The 27,051-nt window shown below is 39.2% G+C and overlaps 1 protein-coding gene across 7 annotated transcripts in view; it reads right to left on the reverse strand.

Annotated features, from left to right (window-relative positions):
- Positions 1-27,051, reverse strand: part of MRTFB (myocardin related transcription factor B) — a 118,492-nt gene that overhangs the window by 47,411 nt on the left and 44,030 nt on the right. Inside the window, exon 1 of one of the 7 annotated variants that reach the window (XM_044433116.1) lies at positions 19,395-20,196. The exons of 5 other annotated variants lie outside the window; for them this stretch is intronic. Coding sequence is in view for 1 of the 2 variants with exons in the window: in XM_044433115.1 (XP_044289050.1) it covers positions 3,324-3,444 (121 nt within the window). In the remaining variant the exon portion in view is untranslated. Of the gene's footprint in view, positions 1-3,323; positions 3,715-19,394; positions 20,197-27,051 lie in introns of those variants that run through there. One more of the 7 variants, XM_044433115.1, reaches the window with a different exon arrangement.

The following is a 27,051-nucleotide window of genomic DNA, read 5'->3' on the forward strand; positions in this document are numbered from 1 at the left end:
TTTGTCAAAATCCTCATGGGTTTACGCACTAATGAATGCTCTTTGTAAAATTCTTTTCTGCTCCATCAAAAATACTTAAAGGAGAAAGATGACAAGAAGATGCCAACTCACAATTTTATTATCATTCTATTTCAACTTTTTAAGTGAACCCACATCCCCAGTAACTTTATGCTGATCATACTTTCTTAATAGTTACTATTTCACACCCAGTAAAAATGTAGTACAGAACCATAACTGGCAATAAGCCTTGAGATTTTCTAGCATTGTTGTTAAAAAAAGAAAAAAAAGCAAGTAGAACATTTTTAGGAAAGCATTTTAAAAAATATTGTTTCCAGAAGATTTATCTCATAGTAATGTGGATGTATAACACTTGCAAGAATGTTAACATTAGTAAATGCCACCCACTCCATTCAGCAAGAAAAAAACAGGAGAAGAAAAGATAAAAGGATCGCAAGTCAGCAGTGGCTAACTTATTCACCACATTGGGGGCCACAATTTACTATTATAAAATGGAGTCCCAAAGCTGATCTACATACTATTTACATTACTTCAGTAGATGCTAAGCCACAGATGGCTGATACAATGTACTGATTCTGATATTCTTCACCCAGAATTGTCAAACCCAGATATATAAGATTTTGTGTTAACTTATCAGAAACCTTCAACTTCAAATGGACTTTGTAAACATAATATTCGAGAACAATGTTTACTCCTTTCTTTTTTGGACTCTTCAACATGTTACTGCCACTACATGGTAAAAGTTATCTCTTTCAACCAGTTAAGCCATAATTTGCTTTTTTAAAAAATCCAATTTGGATAATGCTAAGAAGGATCTAAGGAATGTGAGCCTGAAAGCTTAATGATAATAACCTCAACTGAAGAATGGCAACACAAGGCGGAGGATGGGGAAATAATTTTAACTGAACTATAGCAGTAAAAATATTAAAACAAACATATTAGGGATATATTAGAACATACAACCTCCTACATATTCTATTTCTTCCATTATAACGCTCTTCCTTTTTAAACTGTATGCTTCTAGATAAACCTCTATTAGCTCACAGGAAATTTTCTATTGTATTTATATTGAAATTATCATTAAACTGTAAGCAGCTGAATCTGCAGAGTAGTCTGTGTTGCAATTCATTCAGATTTCTAGCCTGCCTCATTTTCAATAATCACGGCTGATCACAACTGAAAAGCAACATTCATAAGATATCCAACAGAATCTGATTAAGAAGAGATGCTTGAACATCTCATATCCATGGCTGCTAAAAGTTGGCCTACAGTGATTTAGAATGCTCAGACCAGTTCCACGGGTGTGAGACAGCCACTGAGGTCACTTTTCTCTGAGCTCTTAATATGGATAAAGATGAATAAAAATGGGATTGGTGAGAGACGGTTTCTTAGCTACATGCCACACAAAGCACATATATGCGCAGCCCAAAGCGTATCTGCTTCTCACTTTGTTCCCTAAAGAGAGGAAACCTCTACATCTCCTAAAGCATAATACTAAAGAAACAGGCTCTGCTGGTCTGGCTGTGGTAGGGAGTTGGGAAACCACATTCTGGACCAACAGATGCTCAGTTATGGAACTCGGTGGATGACTTTGTGTCAATCACCATTTCTAAGCTCAACCTACCCCATAGGATCATTGTGAGGACAAGATGTAAATACACACTATGCTAAACTAATTGAGGGAAGACAAAGGCTGAACAAATGCAAGGCTCAAGTTCAAGAGCAGGCCTTGGACTGATAAAGACCTGATTTACATCTGCAAGCCCATCGGATGAACCTGGTGCAAACTACCCCAATGACATCTGGTTTATGCCAGCATCCCTACATGTGAACAGCCATAGCGCTGCACCTGAAAAGGGAGAATGTTGGGATGAACCAAGTTATATAATAAGAGCATAGGCAGCCATTTCTATGATCACTGTTGCATTTTTTTCAGTGGTCACAACCACAGGAATAGCTGTGGATGTACCTGTGCTTAACCAATTCAGAGAAACGACTGAAGTCATGAAGAGGGCTTATGGGCACTCACATATTCAGCTTCCAGTGCATGCCTTCTTTTTCTTAATCACCATTTTTATTAGTGATTATATTTTGTGGTAAGAAACAGAACTGTTGTTTCACTCTCAGCTACAGCTATTTATATTTCAGGCATGCCACTTTTGTTCTGCTTTTCAAATATTCAAAAAAATAGTCTTTAAGGAAGGTAACAGTTGAAAACATCATAAATCAACATTCATTGTTGGAACTGAAGGAAGGGGAGGAAATGTAACATTTTCTTCTTAAATGATACTGATGTCTAGCATGGACTGCAATGGAACTGTCAGTTTCCCAACATAGTTTTGTTCCTTGCATTTATATTCATTTAGTGCAGAAGGAAAAACATGCTCTGGTTTGAAGGAAGTACCAGTTCTGTATCAAAGGAAACAAACAGTGTTCTCTGGCTTGCTACCAGATACTGCACAGCACTTATGTATATCCAGAAAGGAAAACTGGGCTGATGTATGAAAAGGAAGCAGGATGTTGCTCGTGGGGGCTGTGGGGTGGAAAAGAAGCATTGTCAGACTTCATCTGTTATGCTACATAGCAAGGACAGGCATCATGTACCAAAAAGATGGAAAAGGACAAAATAAATCACAACATTATAATACTCTTTAGTTCAAAACAGTAATATGTACACACATGTTGATTCAGGTAATAAATACATTTCTGGCAGAATAATATTTTGGATACATCCTGTAATGCCGCTTTAATATTTGTTAGTAGGTTGAATGCTAAATAGTCTCTTGACTTAATTAGGTTCCCTGAAAGTTCAAGCTTTCTTTTCTTTGTCTTATTGTACTATTAGCTATTTAAGAAGAGACAAACCCGAAGCTTTACAACACATAGCTGCTGAATATAAAACTGTGGCAAAGCAGAATTGCATTACTCAAGAGGAGCTGGAGGAGGTCAGCACTGACTGTGAATGAGATCCTATAAAAATATTTCTAATTCTCTTCTCCCTGTTTGGCCTCAACTGGGGAAACCCTTCAGGAGTACGTATCACAGCATGTTCTGTGAACTGGAGTGAACATGTACAGAGCATTTCCTTTCAAAGTATCACTGGACAATTAATTAATCTTCAAGCACAAGCACGGGCGAACAGCAATATACCCACCCCTTTTTTAACATTCAAGACTGCTTTTGCACAGATTAACTTCTTAACATTCAATCCACATAAAGTACTACAATTCTAGCTCAGCATATTTAAAGAAGACCCAATGCTGTACATTTGCCATCCCATATGTGTCCCAAACCATAAAACTGACCTTCCTTAAGACTTTTCTGGTTGTTCGTGTCAAGACATTCCTTTTCTTTCAATGATTCAATATCTCCAACAGATAAAATCTCTGGGAAACCCTGTTGCTGCTTCTTGGAGCTATCGATCATGATGAGACTCCTTTAGAAAGGCAGCATCCAGCATAGGAAAGAGACCAATTTACAAACCAGCAGTACGCTGCTCCTTTCACTCAATGTAGCGATAATTGTGCAATTATGTCTTTAAAGCATTTGAAAGCAGCCATTACCCTTTACTTCCCAGCTTGACCTGAAAGTATACTCAGATGGCTAGAAGTGCTTAACTCTCTCTGAGAAAGGAAGGCTGAGCCTACGTGGAGAGTGTCCAAACCCCACCTCCTTCTCTAGACAGCTCCTCCTCCCTCCCTCCCCTTTTCAGCCACCCTAGCTTTCTCTGTACTTTGCATTCAATATGCTGTTTGATGGTCAGAATCATCTGACAAACACTGAGTCAAGCAGTTAAAAATAAATCCCAGCAGTAGTGGAAGGAGTAACATTTGGCGATACCTAAGATGACAAATTGGTACTGTGGTCTTGTCTTTTTTCTCTCTGCAGCCACAGGCTGCGGAAGCATTTTTATGCTGCTTGGTATTTGTTTTGTATCATGTCCTCAAACAACAAGAAGTTATCAGTAGTATCAGAAACAAAGGGGGTGGCAGTGAAAAAGCAGCCATGATTGAAAGTACATGCTCATTTTAAGAAATTGACTGTAAAAGCATTCTGTGTGTCCATAAGCAGGAAAGACTTTCTCCCCATAATCCGTTTTGCTGACCTGGACAGAGAAAGGATAGTTGGAAAACAGAAAATAAGTAAAGACACTAGGATTTCATGGAGGATAACCATTTAAGAGCAAACTGGGAGGGAAGCCTTTGAATGTTTTGTGACATCACCAGCCAATGCACGAATTCAACCATTCTTACATGCATCCCAAAACAGTAGCTGACAAACTTTCTGTTGTTGATGAATTAAAATCCTGGTAGCCAATTTGGTCTACTGTTGCACATGAAGAGAGAAGGCATCTGCAGAGAAGGCACATGCTCACAGTGGAAAAACCATTCATTCCCACAGGCCTAGAGTAGGAAAATTTCTTGTTGGATTGTTGTTATCCAAACTTGGGCAAACTCAGTACTGCAACAGCAAGGAAGTACAATTGAGTGAGGGTGCATGAAAGGAAAGATACATCCTCACCAGACATACCATCATCACCCAAAGAAATCTGCTCTACAATTTCTACTCCACAGTAGAAATTCCATACACATTCCATGCATGCATAAGGGTGGATTATAGCTGAGTAAGAATGAACGGAAGGGGGGAGGCAACCAAAGAAAGGAGGTATGGAAGGAGTACGTGCCAAGGAAGGCAAAACTGGAGTAGGACCAGTGGTGGTGGAAGGCTATACACAATACTGGAAGGAGGGATGCCTAAACAGAGGTAACTGCAGGAGGGCCAAGATGAGGTAAAATCAGGGGTGACTGAGGACGAGAAGCTGGGAGACACTCACCTGCATCCTTAGTTATATCCTATCTTTGTAGCTAAGCTTCAGCATCTATTCCCACCATTTAATGGGCATCTCACTAGCATAAAATAACTATCAAAGAAATATAAACGCTGCACATGGCTGCCACTGCTCTCTCCTTTTTCATTCCATGCAGCATTTCTAATGTAGCAAAATTCAATTGCTTCCTTTGTGCAGCAACACTTAGCCTCATTAAATCACTCCAGAATGCCACCTCCTCCACAGGCTTTTTGATCAGGCTAGTAGCTTTTTAATCTTTTCAATTAGGAACTGAAAGTAGCTCTTCAATGTCAACCATCCAACAGGAGGAACAGTTTTCCTTAATGGTCCCCTGAAATTCTTTGGCACAACCAGAGCCAGTTTTTGAGGCCAGAGGAAATCATTCCTGCTCTTGCGTCAGCTAATTTTTTGCCACTTTGTAAGCAATTCCTATGCTGCTTTTGGTTACCTAGTTCATCCTATGAGCTCCAGCAAAACTGTGTAAATCAGACTAATGTAATCCAGTTTGGCTAACCTACAGAATTGTCAGCTATATACTCAATATAGTCAAACCACCACATTTAGAAGATGGTACTCCTTATGCTGCACTGTCTGTGGTACTTCACACTTCTCACCCAACTGTACTGGGGGTTAAACTGAGAACCCAAACAAATTCAGTGGGACGAAATCACCTTGGCATATCTGAAACTATCTTTTAGAAAAGCCCAGTACCACCATGGGCTTCACCCTATCAATATCGGGTAAACATGAGTAGAAACATCTTGTTATAAAGAGTAGTTTATCACAGTTGCTAAGGCCTGTACTCTTAGCAAGAATGGAAATATTATTTTCAGCTGGCCCTTCCATTGGATTCTTACTGGCAAGAATCCAATGGAAGGACCAACCAAAGATTGCATTTTCACCTTCAAAATGGCCAGCTAGAAATTTTTTTAATGAAGCCTGCCAGCAACAAATACAATAACCATATCTGTATTTTAAAAAGTCAGCAACCTTAAGCATTTTGGATCATATTTAATGATTTTCTTCTAAACAACATTATCCAGCTTTGTAAAAGGCCGGGTTATCTTCTTCTCATGTTCTCTTTCAGTATGTCTTCCAGTGATACTGAGCTGATACAGATATAAAACTCATACTATTTCCCTCTTCCTCTCCCTTTAATAATGGCTCAACATTGCATCTGCATGGCTGGGGACCATAGTTAAATAAGTTCAGTCTTTATATCAAAAGTTCTCAATGGTCTGTGAATGTAATTACAAATTCATTCAAAACAAAGTCATGTTTATGTTAGTGCAGATACAGGGAAATATGTAATGATATGACCCACAAGTAGCAGACAGGGTTGTATCTATAATAGTTAATTTTGAAGATGTTAATACTTAAAACAATAATAATGATCTACATTTATTTATATCCCAATTAATACATACATCTTTCCAAAGTGGCTTATCAATAACATTCAAATATATTAACATCAGCACAATAAATAGTATTAAATCACAAAAAGTCACCAGGACCCTTCCCACAATACAGTTGGTTGTAGAAGGCCTGTGGGGGAAGGGAGAATTCAGCTGGAAAAGCATCAGACACCTGGTGTCATTCTTGCCTGTTCCAACTTTGTCCAGTGGGCAATTGCCACATAAATGGCCCAATTTGATGGTAGGAGTCCAACTGGTGTGGGCAGCTGATGTAATCCTTGCCTGCCTCTTTCCTCATAGTTAAGAATTGGCAAGCATTACATCTATGCTAGTTTTAAATAGAGACCATGACAATAAACCCACTGCCAAGGCCACAAGCAAAAGCATAACTAGGGTGCAGTCCTACTCCAAATCACATGAGATGGCTATCCTGCCCTTTGTCCATTGTAGTTTCATGCAAAATCAATTTCAGCTCTTGAACCCTAGGCCCTGAATGTTTGTGTCCAGTCCAAGTAAAGAGGATATGCAGCAGATTTACACGGGTCTTCCTCAGGGAGGTGGCAATGGCATACAAGCATTGTCTAGCTTTCTACCGAAAGACCCTTGGGAGAAGAGGGAAAGAGAATTAACCAGTAAGGCAATGCTCATCCCCACATCGCCACTACTCCTTCTTCTATCTTACTAAAAGGATCTTGCAATAGTCCCTTGATATACTCTCAGAACCAACAAGCAGTTCTAACAGCCATGGGCTTTTAAAAGCAAGACAGACCATGCATAAGGAGGGAAAAACATTTTGAGCTATAAGGAAGGACATACTGGCAACTAATGACATATTTTATTAGAAACAGAGAAATATTATTGTTATTTCTTTAAAAAATCTCTCCCATGTTTTAAGACAGGTCTGTGTAAGGTCTAGACACAAATTATTCTGCGACTAGACAAGTGAACTACAGGATATGAACATGATCCAGGGAACTGCAAAAGTAGCTGGCTCACTGTGAAATCAAAGAACCCAAAGTACACATTGTTCCATAACAATGGGAAAGCTCCAGTCATGCTTGTGTTACAAACTTGCTAGATCATAAATACCCATGCTTGCTAATGGACTACAGCAAGCTTCAGGGTGGATTTGGTTTAAACTGGGATTTAAATCATGAGTCAGTAAGCCTAGATTTAAATCATGGTTTTCTACATGATTTGCACACAGGCCTGCCTTACCCGTAGGTAAAGGAACTTCATTAAAATATTCCAAAACTGGGTCTCTGTTTTGGACTGCTGCCACTATAGGGTTTCTCCCCCAGGGAAAGAATAAGAAGATAAACCTCAGGCTATACACGAAGAGACCCAAAGGCATGTGGACTATTCTGCTCAAAAGGTTTCACTTTCATTTGTACTGTTTGCCCCTCCCTCCTCACACTTAGCTTCTTGTGCAGAGCTATTCCATTCCCGACAGTCCTCTTCTATTCATTGGAGTTTTTGAAATTTAACACTTAAGAGGTAAGGATTGATTCTGTGTACAGAGATGTGCAAAGGAGCAATGGGATTTAGGTCTCTTTCTTAACCCTGCATGTTTATTTTACAACATTTTTTGCTGTGAAGAAGAGGCATGTGATCTCTGCAGACACAAATTCACAGTTCTGAGAACCATAAAACCAAGCATCTGTGATAGTATCTTCTAGATAGAAAAATATGATTTTTTATTTTTAAAAAATCATTGATTTTTATCTACCTTGACAGGCTTACATATCTAGTGGGTAGGGGGATGTTTCTTGCCTGTAACAGTATGATTACATGGCTATTTAGGTATTAAAAATTACTAGCTGCTATAGGCTGAAGTAGGGCCATACCTTTGTCACACACAGAAAATACGAACAACACATTAGATATTACTGAGGAAGGCCGCGGCAATTATAGGCAGCCTAGAAACACATGTAAACAAACAAACAATAAGAACACTTTAGTGTAGCTGGGTCTCTTTACAAACTGAAGTAGGTAAGAATTCAACCCTGACAGTTTTGTCTCTCAACAGTAGATTAGAAATTCACTGGTTCTCATCTTTTACTTGTACCTTCCCAGACTGTTAGAAGAAACAGTCTCACCAGGTAATGCTCTGTGCAAATGCTTAACTTGCTATGTCCCTATACTTCCCTTAGAAGTACATCCAGTCTCACACGGTAATGTCTGACTGGTCCAACACCCATCAATCCTTCTCCTAGTTCCACGTGGCAAAACAGGAATTATTCTCCATGAAAACTGGTCTCTTCTGGAACATTAGAAAAGGTATCTGTGCTATTCTCACGCAAGCTAATCTATTGTTAGGGTATGTAGAATTTGAACATGTTTTGTTGCTTTTCATGTAACTTGCTGATCTTCCTTTTGCTTTATTCCCTACTCTTAACGTCAATAAAGTGTTCTAATTTGAAAATTAAGGTTTGACCGTGTACTTTCGATGAGTCCAAGGATTTACTCCTTTACATGCTTTGCTGCTTTTTCTGCTTATGCTTCTAGATAGGTAAGAAAATGGAAACCAAGCTTGCATCCTGTGACATCTGGCCTTACTGCTTGGAAGTGACCAAGAGCAGAGTAAAGTGGTAACATTTCAAACAGAGGTTGGGAGCTGAGGGATGGGTCATATGCAAGAGCAGTCCTAATCAAAGCCCCTCCTTCTCCAATAACCTCTGAAGAAATGACTTCTAACTGGTGGCAACTGATAATGTTTTTCAAATACATGACTTGAGATGATCTCATCCATCTGTTCAAACAGGGTGAGGTCAGTCTTTATGTTGCAATACATTTTCTTCCATGGTGATCTTTTTACTGTTCAAAAACACCAACTGTTTCATAAATCAACTTAGTTTTCCCACCGCTTCAGTATAACTATCATTTATTAAGCGTGAGAAGAAGAAACAATCCATACTGCTTTGAATGGAGGATTGGCCAAAAGAGAGAGAGAGAGAGAGAGCAAGAGAGAGCGAGTAAGCTTCCTGGCAAATGCAGTGAAAACAAACAAATACCCTGAGGAACTATATCAAATTTGGCAGGGTCAATGTATTCTTACACAATTACACCAGACTATTATTTTTACAGATTCATTAAAAGGAAAAAACAAACATTTTGTTGGCTCACATATTTGAAAGAGAAAATGAAGCATTAGTTATTTTAGATAACTTATGGCCAGGGCAACTTAATTTATACTGTTAATTTATACTATTTTAATGAAGTTTATTTATGTCTGTGAGCCGCCCCGAGGCTTTGGCGAATGGGGCGGCATAGAAGTTTACTAAATAAATACATAAAAATTCCTAAACATTAAATGTATATCATAACACATATCTATATTCAGTCTCACTCTCCCTTCCATCCAAGTCAGAAGAGAGGAAACATTATAACTTCTACTTCTACTGACACAAGATTATGTACAATTTTGAGGAATGCAGTGGTCTTCCAATCATCAGTCAGGGGCTGATTTTCACTACACAGAAAGTAATACTGCAAGTGTACATTCTATAGTTAGTTCAGAAAACTACACAATAGTTTTTTCTTCATTTAACAGAATAAACCAGCATTGTAAGGAGCCACTATCAACTGCTTCTATATTCAGTTCCTCAAGACCATTAATGAAAAGAGCACTCTGCAGAAATGAGAAATGCATTGCTTCAAAGATCATTCTAATTTTATTTCTGTCTAGGAGGGCAAGTAATTGCTCTGTTGTGTAACCATTCACCAACAGTATAAAACAGATACCCTTAAGATGCATGGACATATTGTAAATCTTTCAGGATTACCTTAAATCAGTTGCAAGATCAAATCAGTACTTCTGGCTTCAAACCCTATAGCATGCTATGGTAATTTGTTTAAGAGTAAGTTACGCTAAAGTACAGAAAGCCTTGGACTGATGAAAGGGAGTCCAAGGGAGGATGAAAAGGATTTCTAACTTTTCATATACCTTACACTATCCATACCCTTTCCTAGAAAGTGACTAAATTTTACACTTCACAGAAACAATTTCTTATACAAAAAGTATTCTTTTGCGAAATGTCATTGTAACATGATCCCAAGCAGTCTCCAATTTATGGCAACCCTGTGAATGAACGAACAACATAATGCCCTGTCTTTGACAAAATCCTGCTCAGCTCCTGTAAACTCGAGGCCTTATGGAATGAGTCATCTCATATTTGGTCTTCCTCATCTTCTTCTGCCTTCAACTTGCCCTATTATGACTGCCTACCTGTGAGTCTTGACTGCTCATGATATGCCCAAAATATGACAGCTGCAGTTTTACCATTTTTGCTTCTGGGGAAAGATCTGGCTTGATTTGCTCTAGGACCTACTTATTTATTTTTCTGTCCATCCAAGGTCCTCACATACCTCTCCTCCAGCACCATGTTTTGAATGTATCAATTTTCTTCCTGTCAGCTTCCTCCTCTGTCCAGCTTTTGGTCTATGCATTATCATTACGGATACAACAGTGTGGATGATATTGGCCTTGGTCTCCACTTAAACATGTTTACACTTGAGAATCTAATCTAGTTCCTTCACTGCTGCCCTTCCAAGTCTCAGTCATCTTCGGCTTTCTTCCCTACAGTCCCCATTTGAATAGATGATTGAGTCAAATATGCAAAATCTTCCACAATTTCGGCTTCATTTTTGACATTAAAGTTGTACAATTCTTCTGTAGTTATGTTTTTTTTTTTTTTACTTGGCCTTAAGCTGAAGTCAGTGGCCACTTTTCCACTTTCTTCAAGTCATGGTTGCTTTCTTGAGAGTAATATGGTATCATCTGCATATCTTAATTTATTGATGAATTTTCTGTCAACTTTCACTTTTTTTCTCTAAACCTAATCCATCTTTCCTTAAGATCAGTGCTGAATACGGATTCAACAGATAGGGTATAAAACACACTCTTGTCTGAAGTCTTTGCCTATGGGAAACACTTGGTTTTTCCATATTCTGTCCTAACAGTAGCTTCTTGTCCATGATACAGGCTTGGTATCAGGACAATCAAATGCTGAAGCACATCCATTTTTCCCCCGAATTATACATTGTTGTTGTTACATGCTATCAAGTCACCTCCAATTTATGGTGACCCCTTGAATGAAAGCCCTCCAAAAGGTCCTGTCCACAACAATCCCACCTCGCTCTTCTAAATCCAAGGCTATGGTTTCCTTTATGGATTCAATCCATCCAGGGCTATACTTGTACTCCACACAATCAAAGGCTGTACTGTACTCTATAAATCACAGACTGATCTTTTCATGAAATTCTTAAGTGTGTTAATGTATATTTGCAATATGAACTCGAGTGCCTTTTTTTTTTTTTTTTTTTTGGAATCTAGTTTGAATGTCAGGCATTCTCACTCCATACGGGGTAAATGTCTTGGCTGCAACACCTTGAGTATCACACTGCTTGCTGGGAAATTAGCACAATACTTATTTATTACACTTATACACCATCCCATAGACCATGGGCCCTCTGGATGGTTTACAAATTTAAAAACATATAAACAAAAAAAATAACGATAAAACAGTAAAACAATAAAACCAATATAACAGGACTAACAACTTATACCAAGCATAATAAAATTAGCTTACAGCACAGCAGGAGCAACAACAATAATGGGAGCATGATGCTAGTGGGTGGCCTTCAAATATATTCAATAAATAAAAAGATAAGATTCAGTCCTTAATACTGTATTTATATATTCGAGTTTCTGGAAAAGGAAAAGGTGACAAAAAGAAAGCAAAAATGGTGTCAGATGTACTTCTCTGGGGAGCATGTTCCAGAGATGGGGTGCCACTACTGAAGAGGCCTTTCTCCTAGTTGTCACCCCCTTATTCCTTCGGGGGTGGGGTGCCTGAGAAGGATCTCACTGAATGATCTTATAGGCTGGGTGGGAACATGCAGGACCAGGCATTCCTTCACATAATCTGGTCCCAAGCCATTTAAGGCTTTAAATGCTAAAAGCAGCACTTTAAATTGGGCCCAGACTTCAACTGGCAGCAAATGCAGTTGAAAGAGAGATGGCATGATGTGATCTCATGGGCCAGTCTCTGTTTACCGCTGTGCTGCCCTATTCTGAATCTTTTGGAGTTTCTGGACCATGTAGAACATATTACATTAATTCAAACAGGAGGTCCTATAATTAGTACACTGCTTTGCATCTCCTTTACTGGGATTTAGAATGCAAAGCATTCAACATCACAGTACTCCAAGTCTATGCCCCAACCACTGGTGCTGAGGAGGCTGAAGTTGACTGGTTCTATGAATGCCAGCAACACCTTCTAGAATTAATACCCAAAAATGATGTTCTTATCATCATGGGGGATTGGAATGCTAAAGCAGGAAGCCAAAAGATAACCAGAATAACAGGCAAGTTTGGCCTTGGAGTACAAAATGAAGCAGGGCACAGGCTGGCAGAATTTTGTCAAGAGAATACGATGGTCATAGCAAACACTCTTTTCCAACAACCCAAGAGATGACTCTACACATGGACATCCCCAGACGGTCAACACAGAAATCAGATTGACTATGTGCTCTGCAGCCAAAGATGGAGAAGCTCTATACAGTCAGTAAAAACTAGACCAGGAGCTGACTGTGGCTCAGATCATGAGCTTCTGGTTGCAAAATTTAGGCTTAAGTTGAAGAAAGTAGGGAAAAGCACTAGGCCACTCAGGTATGACCTAAATCGTATCCCTGATGAGTATACAGTAGAGCTGACAAATAGATTTAAGGAATTAGATCTGATAGACAGAGTGCCTGAAGAACTATGGACGGAGGTTCGCAACATTGTACAAGCGGTAGCAACTAAAACCATCCCAAAGAAAAAGAAAAGCAAGAAAGCAAAATGGCTGTCTGAGGAAGCTTTACAAATAGTTGAGGAAAGAAGGGAAGCGAAAGGCAAGGGAGAAAGAGAAAGATACACCCAATTGAATGCAGAATTCCAGAGAATAGCTAGAAGAGATAAGAATGCCTTCTTAAATGAACAGTGCAAAGAAATAGAAGAAAACAATAGAATAGGGAGGACCAGAGATCTCTTCAAGAAATTGGAGATATGAAGGGAACATTTCATGCAAATATGGGCATGATAAAGGACCAAAATGGCAGGGAACTAACAGAGGCAGAAGAGATTAAGAAGAGGTGGCAAGATTACACAGAAGAACTATACAAGAAAGAGCTTAACGTCCCTGATAACCATGATGATGCAGTTAAAGTGCTACACTACAGAACATGGAACCACTGATTAGTTCAAAATTGAGAAAGGAGTTCGGCAAGGCTGTATACTGTCGCCCTGCCTGTTTAACTTATATGCAGAGCACATCACGAGAAAGGTGGGGCTAGATGAATCACAAATTGAAATTAAGATTGCCCGGAGAAATATCAACAACCTCAGATATGCAGATGATACCACTCTCGTGGCGGAAAGTGAAGAGGAACTAAAGAGCCTCTTGATGCGGGTCAAGGAGGAGAGCACAAAAGTTGGCTTGAAACTCAACATTAAGAAAACTAAGATCATGGAATCCGGTCCTTTCACTTCCTGGCAAATAGATGGGGAAGAAATGGAGGTAGTGACAGATTTTATTTTCCTGGGCTCCAAGATCACCGCAGATGGGGACTGCAGCCAAGAAATTAAAAGACGTTTGCTCCTTGGAAGGAAAGCTATGGCAAATCTGACAGCATACTAAAAAGCAGAGATATCACCCTGGCAACAAAAGTGCCTATAGTCAAGGCTATGGTTTTCCCAGTTGCAATGTCAGGCTGTGAAAGTTGGACCATCAGGAAGGCTGAACGCCAAAGAATTCAGGCCTTTGAATTGTGGTGCTGGAGAAGACTCTTGCAAGTCCCTTGGACTGCAAGGCGATCAAACCAGTCAATCCTAGAGGAGATCACCTCTGACTGCTCTTTAGAAGGCCTGGGAACAATCGACGGCAAAAGGAGACGGGGACAGCAGAGGATGAGGTGGCTAGATGGAGTCACGAAAGCAGTTGGTGTGAGCTTGGGTGGACTTCGGGGGATGGTGGAGGACAGGAAGGCCTGGAGAAATGTTGTCCATGGGGTCGCGATGGTTCAGACATGACTTCGTGACTAACAACCACAACAGAATGTATATAGAATGCTTCCAGTTTGTGGGTCAATGTTTTGTTTTTGGTATTTGTTGGGATATTTGTGCTAAGATTTGGTCTGATCCATTCTCTGCAATTTGGAATAGGTCTATCGGTACCCTATCTACTCTGGATGCTTTATTCCTTCCAAGTGATTTCAAAACACTTTTTATTTCACTGAAGGCTCTTCCTCACAGGATTCTTCTTCAAAGGAATGTGTCATCTTGTAATCCCTTCTGAATAATTCCTTTGTACATTCTTTCCAAATTCTCTTTATTTCCTCCTGATCAGATAGTGTGTCTCCTTGTTTGTATTTTAGGATTCATATTCAAGCTTTGAACTTCCTGTTGATTTCTTGGGTCTTCCAGGAGAGGTCCCTCATTTTTCCTCTTTTGTTGTTTTCTTCTATTTCTTTACACTAGCCATTGTCATAGTTCTTCTTGTCTCTATGTCACAGTTGCTGAAAAGTTGCATTCAATGTTCTGACTTTATTTCTTTCACCTTTGTTTCTGTTTCTCACTTGTCCTTAGCATTTGTGAGTGTTCCTACAGTCATCCATCTAGGTTTTTTCTCTCTTTTTGTTACAGGAATTGTCATTTGACATTCTTCCTTAAGAAGGTTTCTGGTTTCATTCTGCAGTTCTTTTGGTTCACAGTCAGTTGAATTCAGTAATGCAAATCTGTTCTTTCCATGGACTTCAAATTCCTCAGGAAAGTTACTGAAGTTGTATTTTGTCCCAATGCTTCTGTTAATGGTCTTTCTCACTTTTACTCTGATTTTTGACATTACCAGTTTATGGTCACAACCACTAGCTGATCTTGGTCTTGTTTTGGTAACAAGAATATAGCTGCTTCTTCGCTTATTGTCTATTTGATTTCTATATTGGCCACCTAGTGATGTTCATGTATACAGGCATCTGATTGGTTGCCTGAGGTATGTATTTGCAGTGAACAGAATGTTGGCTTCACTGAATTCTATGAGTTGTTCTCTTGCTTTGTTTCTGATCTCTAGGCCAACTTCTCCCACAACAATGGATTCTGCTTTGTTTCCTACTTCGGTATTCCAGTTACCTATGATAATAAAGATGTCTTGTTTTGTTGTGTTAACAATTTCCTCTTGTATGCCTGCATAAAAGTTTTCCATTTCTTCTTCTGTATCTGTTGTTGGAGAGTAGATTTGAATGACGGTTATATTGATAATTTTTCCAAGATCTGGTCAGACTTTGCACAATAGTAAGGTCTGCTCCTGCTTGTGCTACATTTTGCTCCAGTGTTAGAATCATTCTGTTTCTTCTGCGTTTGGCATTTCCAGAGTAAAAAACACTTTGTGCTTGTCTGACTGAAAATCCAGTTTAGTTTGTTCACACAAAGTACTGTGATGTATAACCATTCCATTTCTTGCTTTACAGTCTGCCATCTGCCTTGATTCATACTTCTCATGTTGGATGTTCCTATTGTATGAGATAAGCAGTACCAGACTTTTCGTTTGCCTCTGTGCATATCAGCCACTAGATTTTTGGTTTTGACCTAATTGTGTCATTAGTGATAACACCATTCATACTTGACCATTGCTCTGCCACAGTAGGGAGTTGGTTGCCTTCTGACACGGGAATCTTATTTTCTGGCACTACCCCTTACTTAACTTTGGATTGTTTCAACTTTGGGTTTTCAAGGCAAGATAGAGTCAGAAGTGGTTTACCATTGCCTTCTTCTGCACAGTACTAACCAGAGTTAGTTTGACAGTCACTGTTGTTGTCTGTGAAAGATCCTCTACCAGTGTTGCCTTCAACTACTGCTGCTGTGCAGTAGCTGACCCTCAGGAGTTTCTCTGCCCCATCACCATTAGAAATAGCTCTTCTCTTCTAATGATGTGACTTTTACTCCTTCAGAGGATTGATGCATCTTAGTCTGGTGTCTCAGCTTTGACTACTCCACCTGAGATGACCCTGCTGGGAGGCCAAACTGATGAAAGAATCTGGTCTCCTGATGGCATTACTTTAGGCTTCTCTAAGACTCTCAAACCCCCTCACCACATTAAGGCATGCATCCAGAGGGGAATCTCTGGAACAGCTAATGGTATTTTTTTATCCCAGTAGGATTACTGCCATGTCTTTGCCAGCACATTTTAATGTGAAACAAGAAGCACAAGAGAAATGTTTCCAGAATTAGTATAAATAGTAAGAACTATTATGAAGATGTGCGTGTGAAACTGTTCAAAAACCGCATCAAGGGAGGCAATGTTTAAATCACTTTTAAACTTTCCAGTGGAGCTTTATTCTCTAAGCCCCTTTAGGATAACTACACACCAACAGCTCCCACATGGTGACTACTTTTAAATTGTACTGCATAGCAGCAGCTAGCCTATAAGTGATGATCACTGCTGGATCACTGCTGGAGACACTCCTGCTTTGGGAAGCAACCTGTTGAAGTTCACTTGCAACACTGCTTCTTTTTGGCAAGACAATGGAACTATTTCATGTAGAGATTGTAAGACAAGTAACTTAGGGGAAGGTGGCCCTATCAAAGTAACAATTCTGCAGATGTGTGGAAAATCCTAAAGACAGGTGCGTGAGGATGTCTTTGGATCAACAACACCAGCTTATCAAGACCAAGTAGTGCTAAGAGAAAGAAAAGTCTGACACTACCTTTCCAAAGAGATGGCTCATTGAGAAAGGTGTAAGATGACAAAATCTTTAAATTTACCTCCCCAAACATTCATATTGAAGCAAGATATGTGACAAGAAGCTTGCAGCAACTTAGGGAAAAGAATGGCACCATTTCAGTATTTCCTCTGAAACATGCTATAATAGCTTGTGAATGTCAGAAAAAGTCAAGTAAGGGGAGACATGATAGAGGTGTTGAAAATTATGTATGGTGTAGAGAAAGTAAAGAGAGACAGAGCGGAATCCCAGTGTAGGGTCACCCCATGAAGATGGCTGGCAGGAGGTTTAGGCCACTTTTTATGCATACTTAAACTATGGGTTTCATTGCCACAGGAAGCAGTGATGATCACCAATTTGGATTGCTTCAAAAGGAGTTTGAACAAATTCATGGAGGAGAAGGCTGTCAATGCCTACTAATCCTGATGGCTATGTGCTACCTTGGGTATCTGAGGCAGTATGCCTGCATGCACCAATTGCTGGGGAGCTTGGGCAAGGAGGAGTTGTTGTACTGATATCTTGCTGGAGGGATCCACTGAGAACAGAACACTGACTCAGATGGATCGTCGGTCTGACTGATTGTGGCCTTTCTCATGTTCTTATTATATACTACCTTACCTGCAGAAAGAGCAGATTAGCTTATGTGAGGCTGCTGGCAGTCCCTAATCAATGTTTGAATGTAGCCCACGTTTCCGTAACACCATTCTTTTACAAATTTAGGTGATTCTAGAGCATTCAAGTGGGAGTGCAGGTGGTGCAGTGGTTTATACCGCTGTGCTGCTGGGCTGGTTGATCGAAAGGTCACCTGTTCAAATCTGCACAATGGGGTGAGTTCCCATTGCTCTGTCCCTGCTCCTGCCAACCTTGCAGTTTGAAAGCATGCAAATGCAAGTAGATGAAAAGGTACCACTTCGGTGGGCAGGTAACAGCATTCTCTGCACTTCATTGTTTAGTCATGCCAGCCACATGACCACAGAGACTGTGGACAAACGCTGGCTCCCTCGGCTAGGAAACGGAGATGAGCACCGCCCCCTGGAGCCAGGCATGACTGGACTTAATGTCAAGGGGAAACCTTTACCTTTACCCAGAGCATTCAAATAGCTTAACTCTGCCACTGAACAGTGATGTATACTCACAGTCATTAAAACCATGGATCACCCACTCATAACACAAAAACACCTACGCAGCAAGTGGAGTGTTTACAAATACAGTATCTCAATTTTTAATATTCTTATAATTATCTGTAAATTTTGTATCAAATGAAGGATTGTTCAGGTGATTGTAAGGTATACCTCATGAGTCTAAACAATTACAATTGTCGTAATGAACAGAGTATTGTAAATAAAGAAAACCCGAAAGTAAAGTTGCTCAGGAAAATTATGGCAGAATTTCCAAGGGATATGTTCAATGTCTCCATGGAAACAAGTTTTCCCCCTCATAAGGTTATCTCTATTGATCTGCGTACATAGACAGAGAAGAGTAAGACAGAAGGGTTATATCCAAGGAATGCATACTTCAATACTTTCCTCTGGCAAGACTGTCCAGACCTAAATTAATCTCTCTCATCAAATCTCTCCAAATATCTCTGCAGAATAATTATCATGTTCAGAATGCAATGTATAATGGGTTCTATTAACCAGCTCCGGCTGCCATTTAAGGCTAAGATTTTTCAGTATAATGTCCTGCTTTCAGCTGCAAAATTATTTCGCTGAATTTTAATGTTAAAAATCGAACACTTCTGTTGTGAAGGTTAAATTCAAATGATATTGTCCATTGTGTCAAGAAGCCAGTTTAGATTTTTCATAGAATAGGAACACCAGAAAATGTTGCTGTTGAAATAATCTTGAATATTACATACTATCCAGCTTTCCTAATAATGTGCTAATGTTGAGTCACTTTGGATGACTGTTTTTGAGTATATGAACTTTTTCTTTGTAAACATTCAAATTAAAATTCGAGTAAATAAGAGGTTTTGTTTTTTTTTAAGATTCCCTACCCACCAATTTTTACTTTTGAAATAAGAACATTTTCTGCAATAGCACTAACGGGATCATTTGCTAAAGTACTTGGCACCTGGGCAAATGGAGTTATCCCTGCCCTAATGGGAAATTTGGCATAATAGCAATAGCAGATACTCTATTTCTGTAACTGCTTCTCAGTGCAAGAAGACTGCCAGCTTTTCAGAACTGCTTGAGCTGTCCTCCCTAAAGCACAAGTCGCTTTTGTCTGAAAAAAATGTTTTTAGGAAAAGTGTTAAGATACATTTTCACAAAGGAAAACTACATTTTTGCTGGGAAAATGCAAAAAGTCAATTAAAACGTAGTTAAAGAAAATATCCTGGCTATTTTACTTACGTGAATAAGCACACAAAATCTGTGAGGCCAAAATGTGTTGAGAACAGAAAAAATGGAACCAAAAGCACTTCAAATGAAGGAAGATGCATCAAAATCCAAGCAAGTCTTTTGAAAATAGTAAGATGATGAGATTCCATAAAATAATTATCCATTCACAAGTGTTTCCCAAGAACTTTTAACAATTCTGGGAAACAACAACCTTGTCTCTTCACTTACAGAAAAACGCTTTCATGAAAAAGGGCATACTTGATGAGCCAATCAAGTTTTTATCCAAGCTTATGAGCCCTGAAATGGTCAGCAAATTAGGAAAACTTTATTTAACTCCTTAGTTCCTGGTCAAAATGACTAAGAGTTCATAGAAAGAAGAACAAACAGCAAAAAGCTAAAGACTTAAGAAAAGGAGGAGATTTTCCTAAGAATTTTCAGTCTACTGCACTAATATGCAAAGACATGGGACAATGTTAATTCTCAACTTGTAAGGTTGGAAGTATGCAGTCTTATCAAACAATTAAACTAAAGGTCTGCTTTCCAAAGACGTCAACCAGTGCAAGTCCAACATGTTTTTACTTTCCACTTCACAGAGGTACAATTCTTCAAAATATGGGCTAAACTGAAAATAAATCCAGATCAAGCCGTTTTCAAATATAAATTAATTTTTTATGCTCAATGTTCCTTCAATGGAAAAGATGGTTTAACCTAATCATCCTTTGCATTTTCTCATATAAAGCAACTATCTTGAATAGATTTTTCCTCAAAAAGCATTTTATTTTTTTAATCCAATTTTTAAAAATCATTTAACCAAAACATCTGATTTAAGGAAAAAATCCATTTAAAAATCACTGATTTTTATCCATCCTGGCAAGAAATGAAATTAATTGTATAGCATATAGGCAATATCCTGGACAGAGCTTTAATATAACTTCGGCCATTTATCTAGCACAGAAATCAGTCAAAAGGGAAAGAGAAAAAGATTATCTTGCATGTGGAAGGATGAAATAGAGATATTTTATTTTTTTACTCTTCAACAAAAGCAGCTCTCCTCATAGAACTGAAAATGAGAAAATACAAGACAATGGCCATGTTTGCATGTCACAACAAGGAATTGTGGGCAATAAACCATAGTGCACCAGTTGTCAAGTGAAGTGAGCCCAACAGACATCAGGCTCTTCGTGAGTTGCTGGCCTCCATATATACCTTCTTGGTCCTCCTGTGAGTACTCTAGGGGAAATTTGTGAGAGAAACACATTGTTCCCTCTTCCCTCACCATCATGAATCATCTCAGTCTCAGAGAACAAATTACTGTATTTGTTGTGTGCGTGCCTGCATGTTACGCACTGCTTAACGATCTGTGTTATAAATGCATTTATGTTATTTTAGATTTCAGCATACTCTGTCAGGAAAGTCTGTGCAGAGAACAGGGAGTGGATAATGTGACATAGCAGAGCTAGTCCAAATATGTATCAGGGAGAAGACTGTTAAAGTGGTGGAGGGCTGAATAATGGCCAGTTTATAAACCACATTTATTGTCAGAGAGTAGGCACAGTCCTGTTTCCTCTCCTGCAATTGCAAAAGCAAATGGGATGAGGGTAAGCCATATAAAATACTTTAATCTTCTAGAATGGGGGAAACAGTCAAAATTGTGAAAGAACAGAAGCAAGCTGATAGTCTTTGGCCAACAAAGTTGACTTCTGTCTGCTACTGTCAATTTTCTGCTGCATATTATTTTCAGACAGGAAACATAATCAGCCAGATTTATAACTTGCATTTCTAGCATTTAAAAAGAAGAAATCTAGGGTTTGTACAAGCCATTGACCACAGTATCCCCACATTCTCCAGAAATCATGAACTATGGCACCAGAAAGGATGGGAAATTGAACTCTCTAGAAGGTAACAGAAAGATTAAAGATGGAAAAATATGCAGCAAGCAAATGAACTTGTGATCAGTTGTCCAGATTATACAACAATCCATCATGGGTAGAACAACAACAAGCCATGGATTATCAAGGTGGCATATTGCCAACAAACAAGCCAGCCTGTGGGAAACAGTCCAGGTTTGCACGACAAACCACTGTGGCTTGTCACCCTCAATGGGTTGTCATATTATGTGGAACAAGTTGCTGAGTTTAGTTTCTTGGCTCTCATTTGGCCTATTACTGAATCAAGATACATATTCATTGCCTTGTCTACATTTGAAGAGAAAGAGAAGTAAAGCCAGATGCCATTTGCATCCAGTCACCCCAAATCTACAAATGACTACGTTCAGTGGTTTCATGGCAATATTAAACAGCATGGTGAACAGAACAAAACATAGCCTTGTGAAGTATCGAACATGTAATGGGGCAGAACAATAGCCTCCCAGCACCGCCTTTTGAGATAAGGACAAAAATGCTGGATTCTAGTGCCTCCAATTCTGAAGCCCATAGCTGTTCTGAAAACAGCTTCTGTGGTTCTGTGGTCAAAATCCAAGCAAATTGTCAGTATCACACTCTCCTTTTTTCTCCCAGTACAGGTAATTCATCTGGACAATTAGAAAGGTTTCACTTTTGAACCCAGTTCTAAAACTGCATCGATCCAAATAATGTCATCAGATACTGCCTACAGTATCACAGCGAATAATCCACTCAAGCACTTTGCCACCTGAGAAGTCATCCCTGCAATCCTTACAGTCAAAGGGTGATTTCTTTAGGGGAGCAGCTATAATTCAGTTGTAACACAGGAGGTACACTGCCATTACTTGATTCATGGGGAATAAACACAATTCAGAATAGAATAGATGATGTTTTAAAACCTCGCTAAGCCAAACGCCACATGATGCTGCCAGTGGCAATTGTTGCTGGCATCTTGATGGCACTGCTGTCTTATGTCTGCTTGTGATGCCGCTTCCATGTCACAGAATCAGCAGAAGCCATCTACGTGGAACAGGAAGCTGAAGCCTGCATCATTGCCAACAAGATCTACTGTACATAAAAGTTTGTTTTAAGTTTTAGACACAGAATATGAAGGGAGATTATCATGTTGCATCAGGGGAAACAATTATCCCATCTAAAGCTGATGAAACTGCTGATTGAGAAACTACGACATTTCCTGGAAAACTACTCACTCATAAAATTACTCAGAACTGTTCAGAAATATAACATTCAACTTCTGGGCTATGTGTTAAAATAAAGATGCCGATAGAAGAGTCTTGTAACTGGAAATATATAGACAGACAGACAGACAGACAGACGAAGATTATATGGTCAGTAAAGGATATATATGCTTCCTTCTTATGAGCACACTAATCAAACATTGTCAAGCTGTTTGCTATCTGCTTTTCTTTGGATCAATTGATTTTTTTCACTTGAATAGACCTTCACATGCATAGATCTAACATGTTACCTAAAAGCCATTCATATATTGCAAACGTGGATATAAACTGGCCTCAAATTATAAGAAATCGTTACTTCACTTACTGCAAAGTGAATCTCTCTGAATACAGACAAAGGCAATAAAGCTAGAAAGTGTCAGCGCCAGATTTATTATTTTTTTTCCAGGAGGGAGGAGATAGCCTTGGCAGGAGGGATACCCTCCCTCACTCTGTTGAACAGAACACACACAACTATGCAGAGCAAGAGAACAAGCTGAGGTTCCCACTCCTTTCTTTTGCTCTTGCCACTGCTTACCCACTTGGAAGGAACTAGTGGGTGACTATGGGCAGCAACGGGGCCCCCTGCTTCTATGTGGGCCTCAGCAGGGACCCAACAATGCTGAGACAGGCACACACACACAGAGGGAGGGAGGGAGCTGGGCAGCGTGATAGCAGAGACTGAAGCAAGTTTAAACCTGTAATTGCTCCACTCACCCACACACTACTATGCTAACAGGGAAACACAGCAAGCCAGTGATCCAGAAAGGGATTGATGTTTGCCATATCATGCTAACTTGCTATTGCTATTGCTGAGTTAGCATGATATTGCACAATTCTGATCTATATGAAATCTGCCATATGTGAAATATATGCCATATATCTTACTTCTTTCAAACCAATTATTCTAAAATTACAACATTCGGCAGGATACTTTTGTTTAACAAATGAATCCACATGTTTGCTTCTGTTGCTAAATACTTCAAGGCTGTAATAATTATATAAAATAATTGAAACAGTTCTTACAGCAATGACTGCTTTCTTTAGAGAACAAAATGGGGCAAGTTTTGGGCTATGATTACTTCTGGTTTCTAGTGTTCAAGCCTATATAAGGATAGCCTCATATATATTTAGTAGTTATAAGGTATATTTCCATATTCATAGGGCACATTAACATAGTTGCAAAAGTTCCTGGACACTGCCCCCTTGTTATCCCCCGCACCAGCACCATTTTACTTCAGTTGGTAGATAATAAACACAACTAGTTTAGTTGAAAGAAAGAGGGTAAACTGACAAGCTGATCAGTTTGAGCAGCATCTGGAAACAGCATCAACTATCTATAGTTATCAATTCCACCTTTTATCAGTTTGACTGGCCTTGCTTGCTTTGCCTCAGTATTGCTGACTTTATGGTCTTCCTCCCCAAGGAATGGAGCTCAAGGAGTTACCAATCAGCTTTCCCAGAACTGGTACCCTTCAAATGGTCTGGACTACAATTCCCAGCATTTCTGGCTATTGGCCATGTTGGCTGGGACTTATCAGCATTTGAAGTACATCAGGTTGGGGAAGGTTATTTAGTAAGCCCATGAACTCCATTTAAGTCAGCCAGACTGAAACAAAGTAAACACAGGCTGCATTCCTTCTCTCATATTATAGGCACATCATATTATTTAGTAAACATACATCCTCTGCCTCACCACCAAAAATGGTGCTTGAGGCAGCTAATCATGATAAAATAAAGGTAAGAACAGATTTTTTATGAAAAATTTAAAAAATATAATTTCAAAACACAATTAAAGACTAAGCAATAAAAAATAAAGAGAATACAGTCAGTTAAAATGATTGTTAGTAACCACTTGTCTTACATGCCACGCTGCCTGAATAAAAATGCAGTTTTTATGTACCTTGGTCCAAAGCCATATAGAGTTTTATAGGTCATAAACAACACAGTGAATTGTACCTAGAAACAGACTGGTAGTCAAGGAAGCAGTTCTAACAAGTTAATCACATGTTCCATGTAACCAGTGCTGATCTACATTTTGCCTACAGCATTCAGAGCCAGCTGAAGCTTCTAAACACCTTCCAAAAGCAACCCTATATAGAGCACATTAACAGACATAATATAACTACAGCATGTGTCACCTTGTCAGACCCAGTTTCCCCAGCACTAGGTCCTGTTAGCATATCGCCCATAGTGGCACACAAACACTCCTGCCCAGCACAGAAACCTTAGCATCCAGGTTCAGGGCTGAATCCAGGAGTATGATGAAACCGTGAACTACCTTCAAGAAGAGTATGACCCCATGAAGTACAGGGTGCATCTCTATTCCCTGATCAACCTTCTGATGAAGCATCAGTACCTCTGTACTGTCTGCATAAAACTTTGTTCATCTTCAAGTTGCCCATTACCAACATCAGTCACTAATTTAGAAAGAACAGCATCCTTGGACTTAGATGGGTCAGCAGCATATGGGACCTGACAGCTGCAAACATCTCCCATCAGTTTCATGCATATGTTAAATAGCAAGCAGGCAAGATGAAATCCTGAGGGACAACATAGGCCATGAGTAGGCAACTTGTATCCCTCTTGATTTTTGGCCAACAACTCCCACCATATATCACCACTGGATATGTTTGCTAAGGCTGATGTGAACAGTAGGCCGAAACAACTGGAGAACCACAAGCTGTCCATAGGCCAATGGCTATGGCACCGAACAGCAGTTCTCCAGAGCCATCATCTGAAATGCCTACAATCAAATAGTACCTCCAAATCCCAACCAAGACAACTACCTTAAAGGAAGACCATCACTGATAGCATTAAAACTGCTGAGAACTCTAGCAGAGCTAACGTGAACATGCTCTTCCTGCTGAGCTCCTGGCATAGAGCATCCAACAAGACCAACAGAACAATTTCTGTCACACAACGCATCCTTATCCCAAACCAAAATGGTAATCTAGCTCCTCTAGAAACCCCCTGGAGTTAGAAACCACCACACCCTCCAGCACCTTGTCAAAGAAGAGTGAACAGAAATTATCTACTAAATGAGTTGCAAGGAGATTTGAGCGAGAGGGAGAGATGGAAACATACTTTGCCTCCACTCCCTTTCCCCATTCAGCCACTCTGCACTCCACTGGATGCTTTTGTAAGCAAGGAAGGGCAAGGATCTAGCATGGATATGGGACATTTCACCTCTCCAAGGATCATGCCCACATCCTCAGGCTATACAGTTTGAAAAGTATCCATTACAAATGGACAAATTGAGGGCAAAGTTATATCAGCTGGACCTATATAGAGTCAATGTAGGTGCAAGAAATTTTATGAAAAAGTGTTGTGCAAATGGACTAGAATTAGAATTTATTGTAAAAGGCTCTTTGTATGTGGTTGTGGAATATGAACACTTGTGGCACTGGTGAACTGCCCTGAAAATTATGAATGTATGTGAGAGTTTTGGAATACTCTGTTACATATTTCTTCAAGAAAATATCTTAATTTGCATGTCTGGTTTCTGCTGGAATTAAATAAGATTGATGTAATCTCTTTTGAGTTTACTAAAAGTCTGGATTACTTAGAATACTAACTCTATGGCTGGAATTCACAAATCACTAACTATTTGACATTAAATGAAGTTATATTCAATATGCTACTTCGCTTTATAACTTCACTATCCCACAGGCCTATAAATAATTTACCTTCACCCAGCCAGACTCAAGCCTCCAGAAACACCATGGATATATAAGAAACTGCCATTATAAACTCTCAAGAAATGCAGAATAGGAAATGATGCATCATCACTGTTATCTCAACAATTCCTGTCTGTCTAGAACTATGGGAGCATGGCTAACCTCAGTTTCAGCTATCCATGATATGAGAAATGAAATCAGGAACATATGTTGGCAATTTTATTGCCTCATTAAATATGAAGTAGATGAACAAACAAAACACGAATACTGCTTGGATCTTATCTTATGGGATCCATCCTGCTTCTCCTCATAATGTCAAGCTTGAACAGGTTTTTTTTCTTTAGTTCTTTCAAAGTGACAGAAACCAAAAACATAAATTAAGGAAAGAGTAGCTATAAAACAGAGTTCAACTCTTTCTTTCTTGTAAACACAGATAAAATAACTTTCTCGGCTAACCCTATGAGACTAATCAGTTCATTTTTTTTCTTAAGAGAGCTAGAAAAGATTAACAATATGATCCTATATAGGGTTACTCAAAAGTAAGTCTTACTGCATTCAGTGGGATATGGTCCAAGAAAGCTATGTGCAGAACTGCAACTTTGAGGTGTTTCAAACTGGCAATAATAAATAACCTGCATATGAAATACAGTTTCATACTGCTGGGGGTTCTATACTTCTTAGTAATATATAAATACTTTTATATCCTAAGAGCAAAAAACTCCCAAATACAAGTAAAATTTCCAGTAAACATATGCTTGTTTCTATCTTGAATAACAACAAAAGTTTGAATAGAATCACTGTTTTCAGAAAACTATGTTTCACAGTATATATTCATCAAGAAAAGGAAAAGAAT

This window comes from Varanus komodoensis, unplaced genomic scaffold (assembly GCF_004798865.1).
Source record: "Varanus komodoensis strain SLA01 unplaced genomic scaffold, ASM479886v1 scaffold26, whole genome shotgun sequence".
Lineage (NCBI taxonomy): Eukaryota > Metazoa > Chordata > Lepidosauria > Squamata > Varanidae > Varanus > Varanus komodoensis.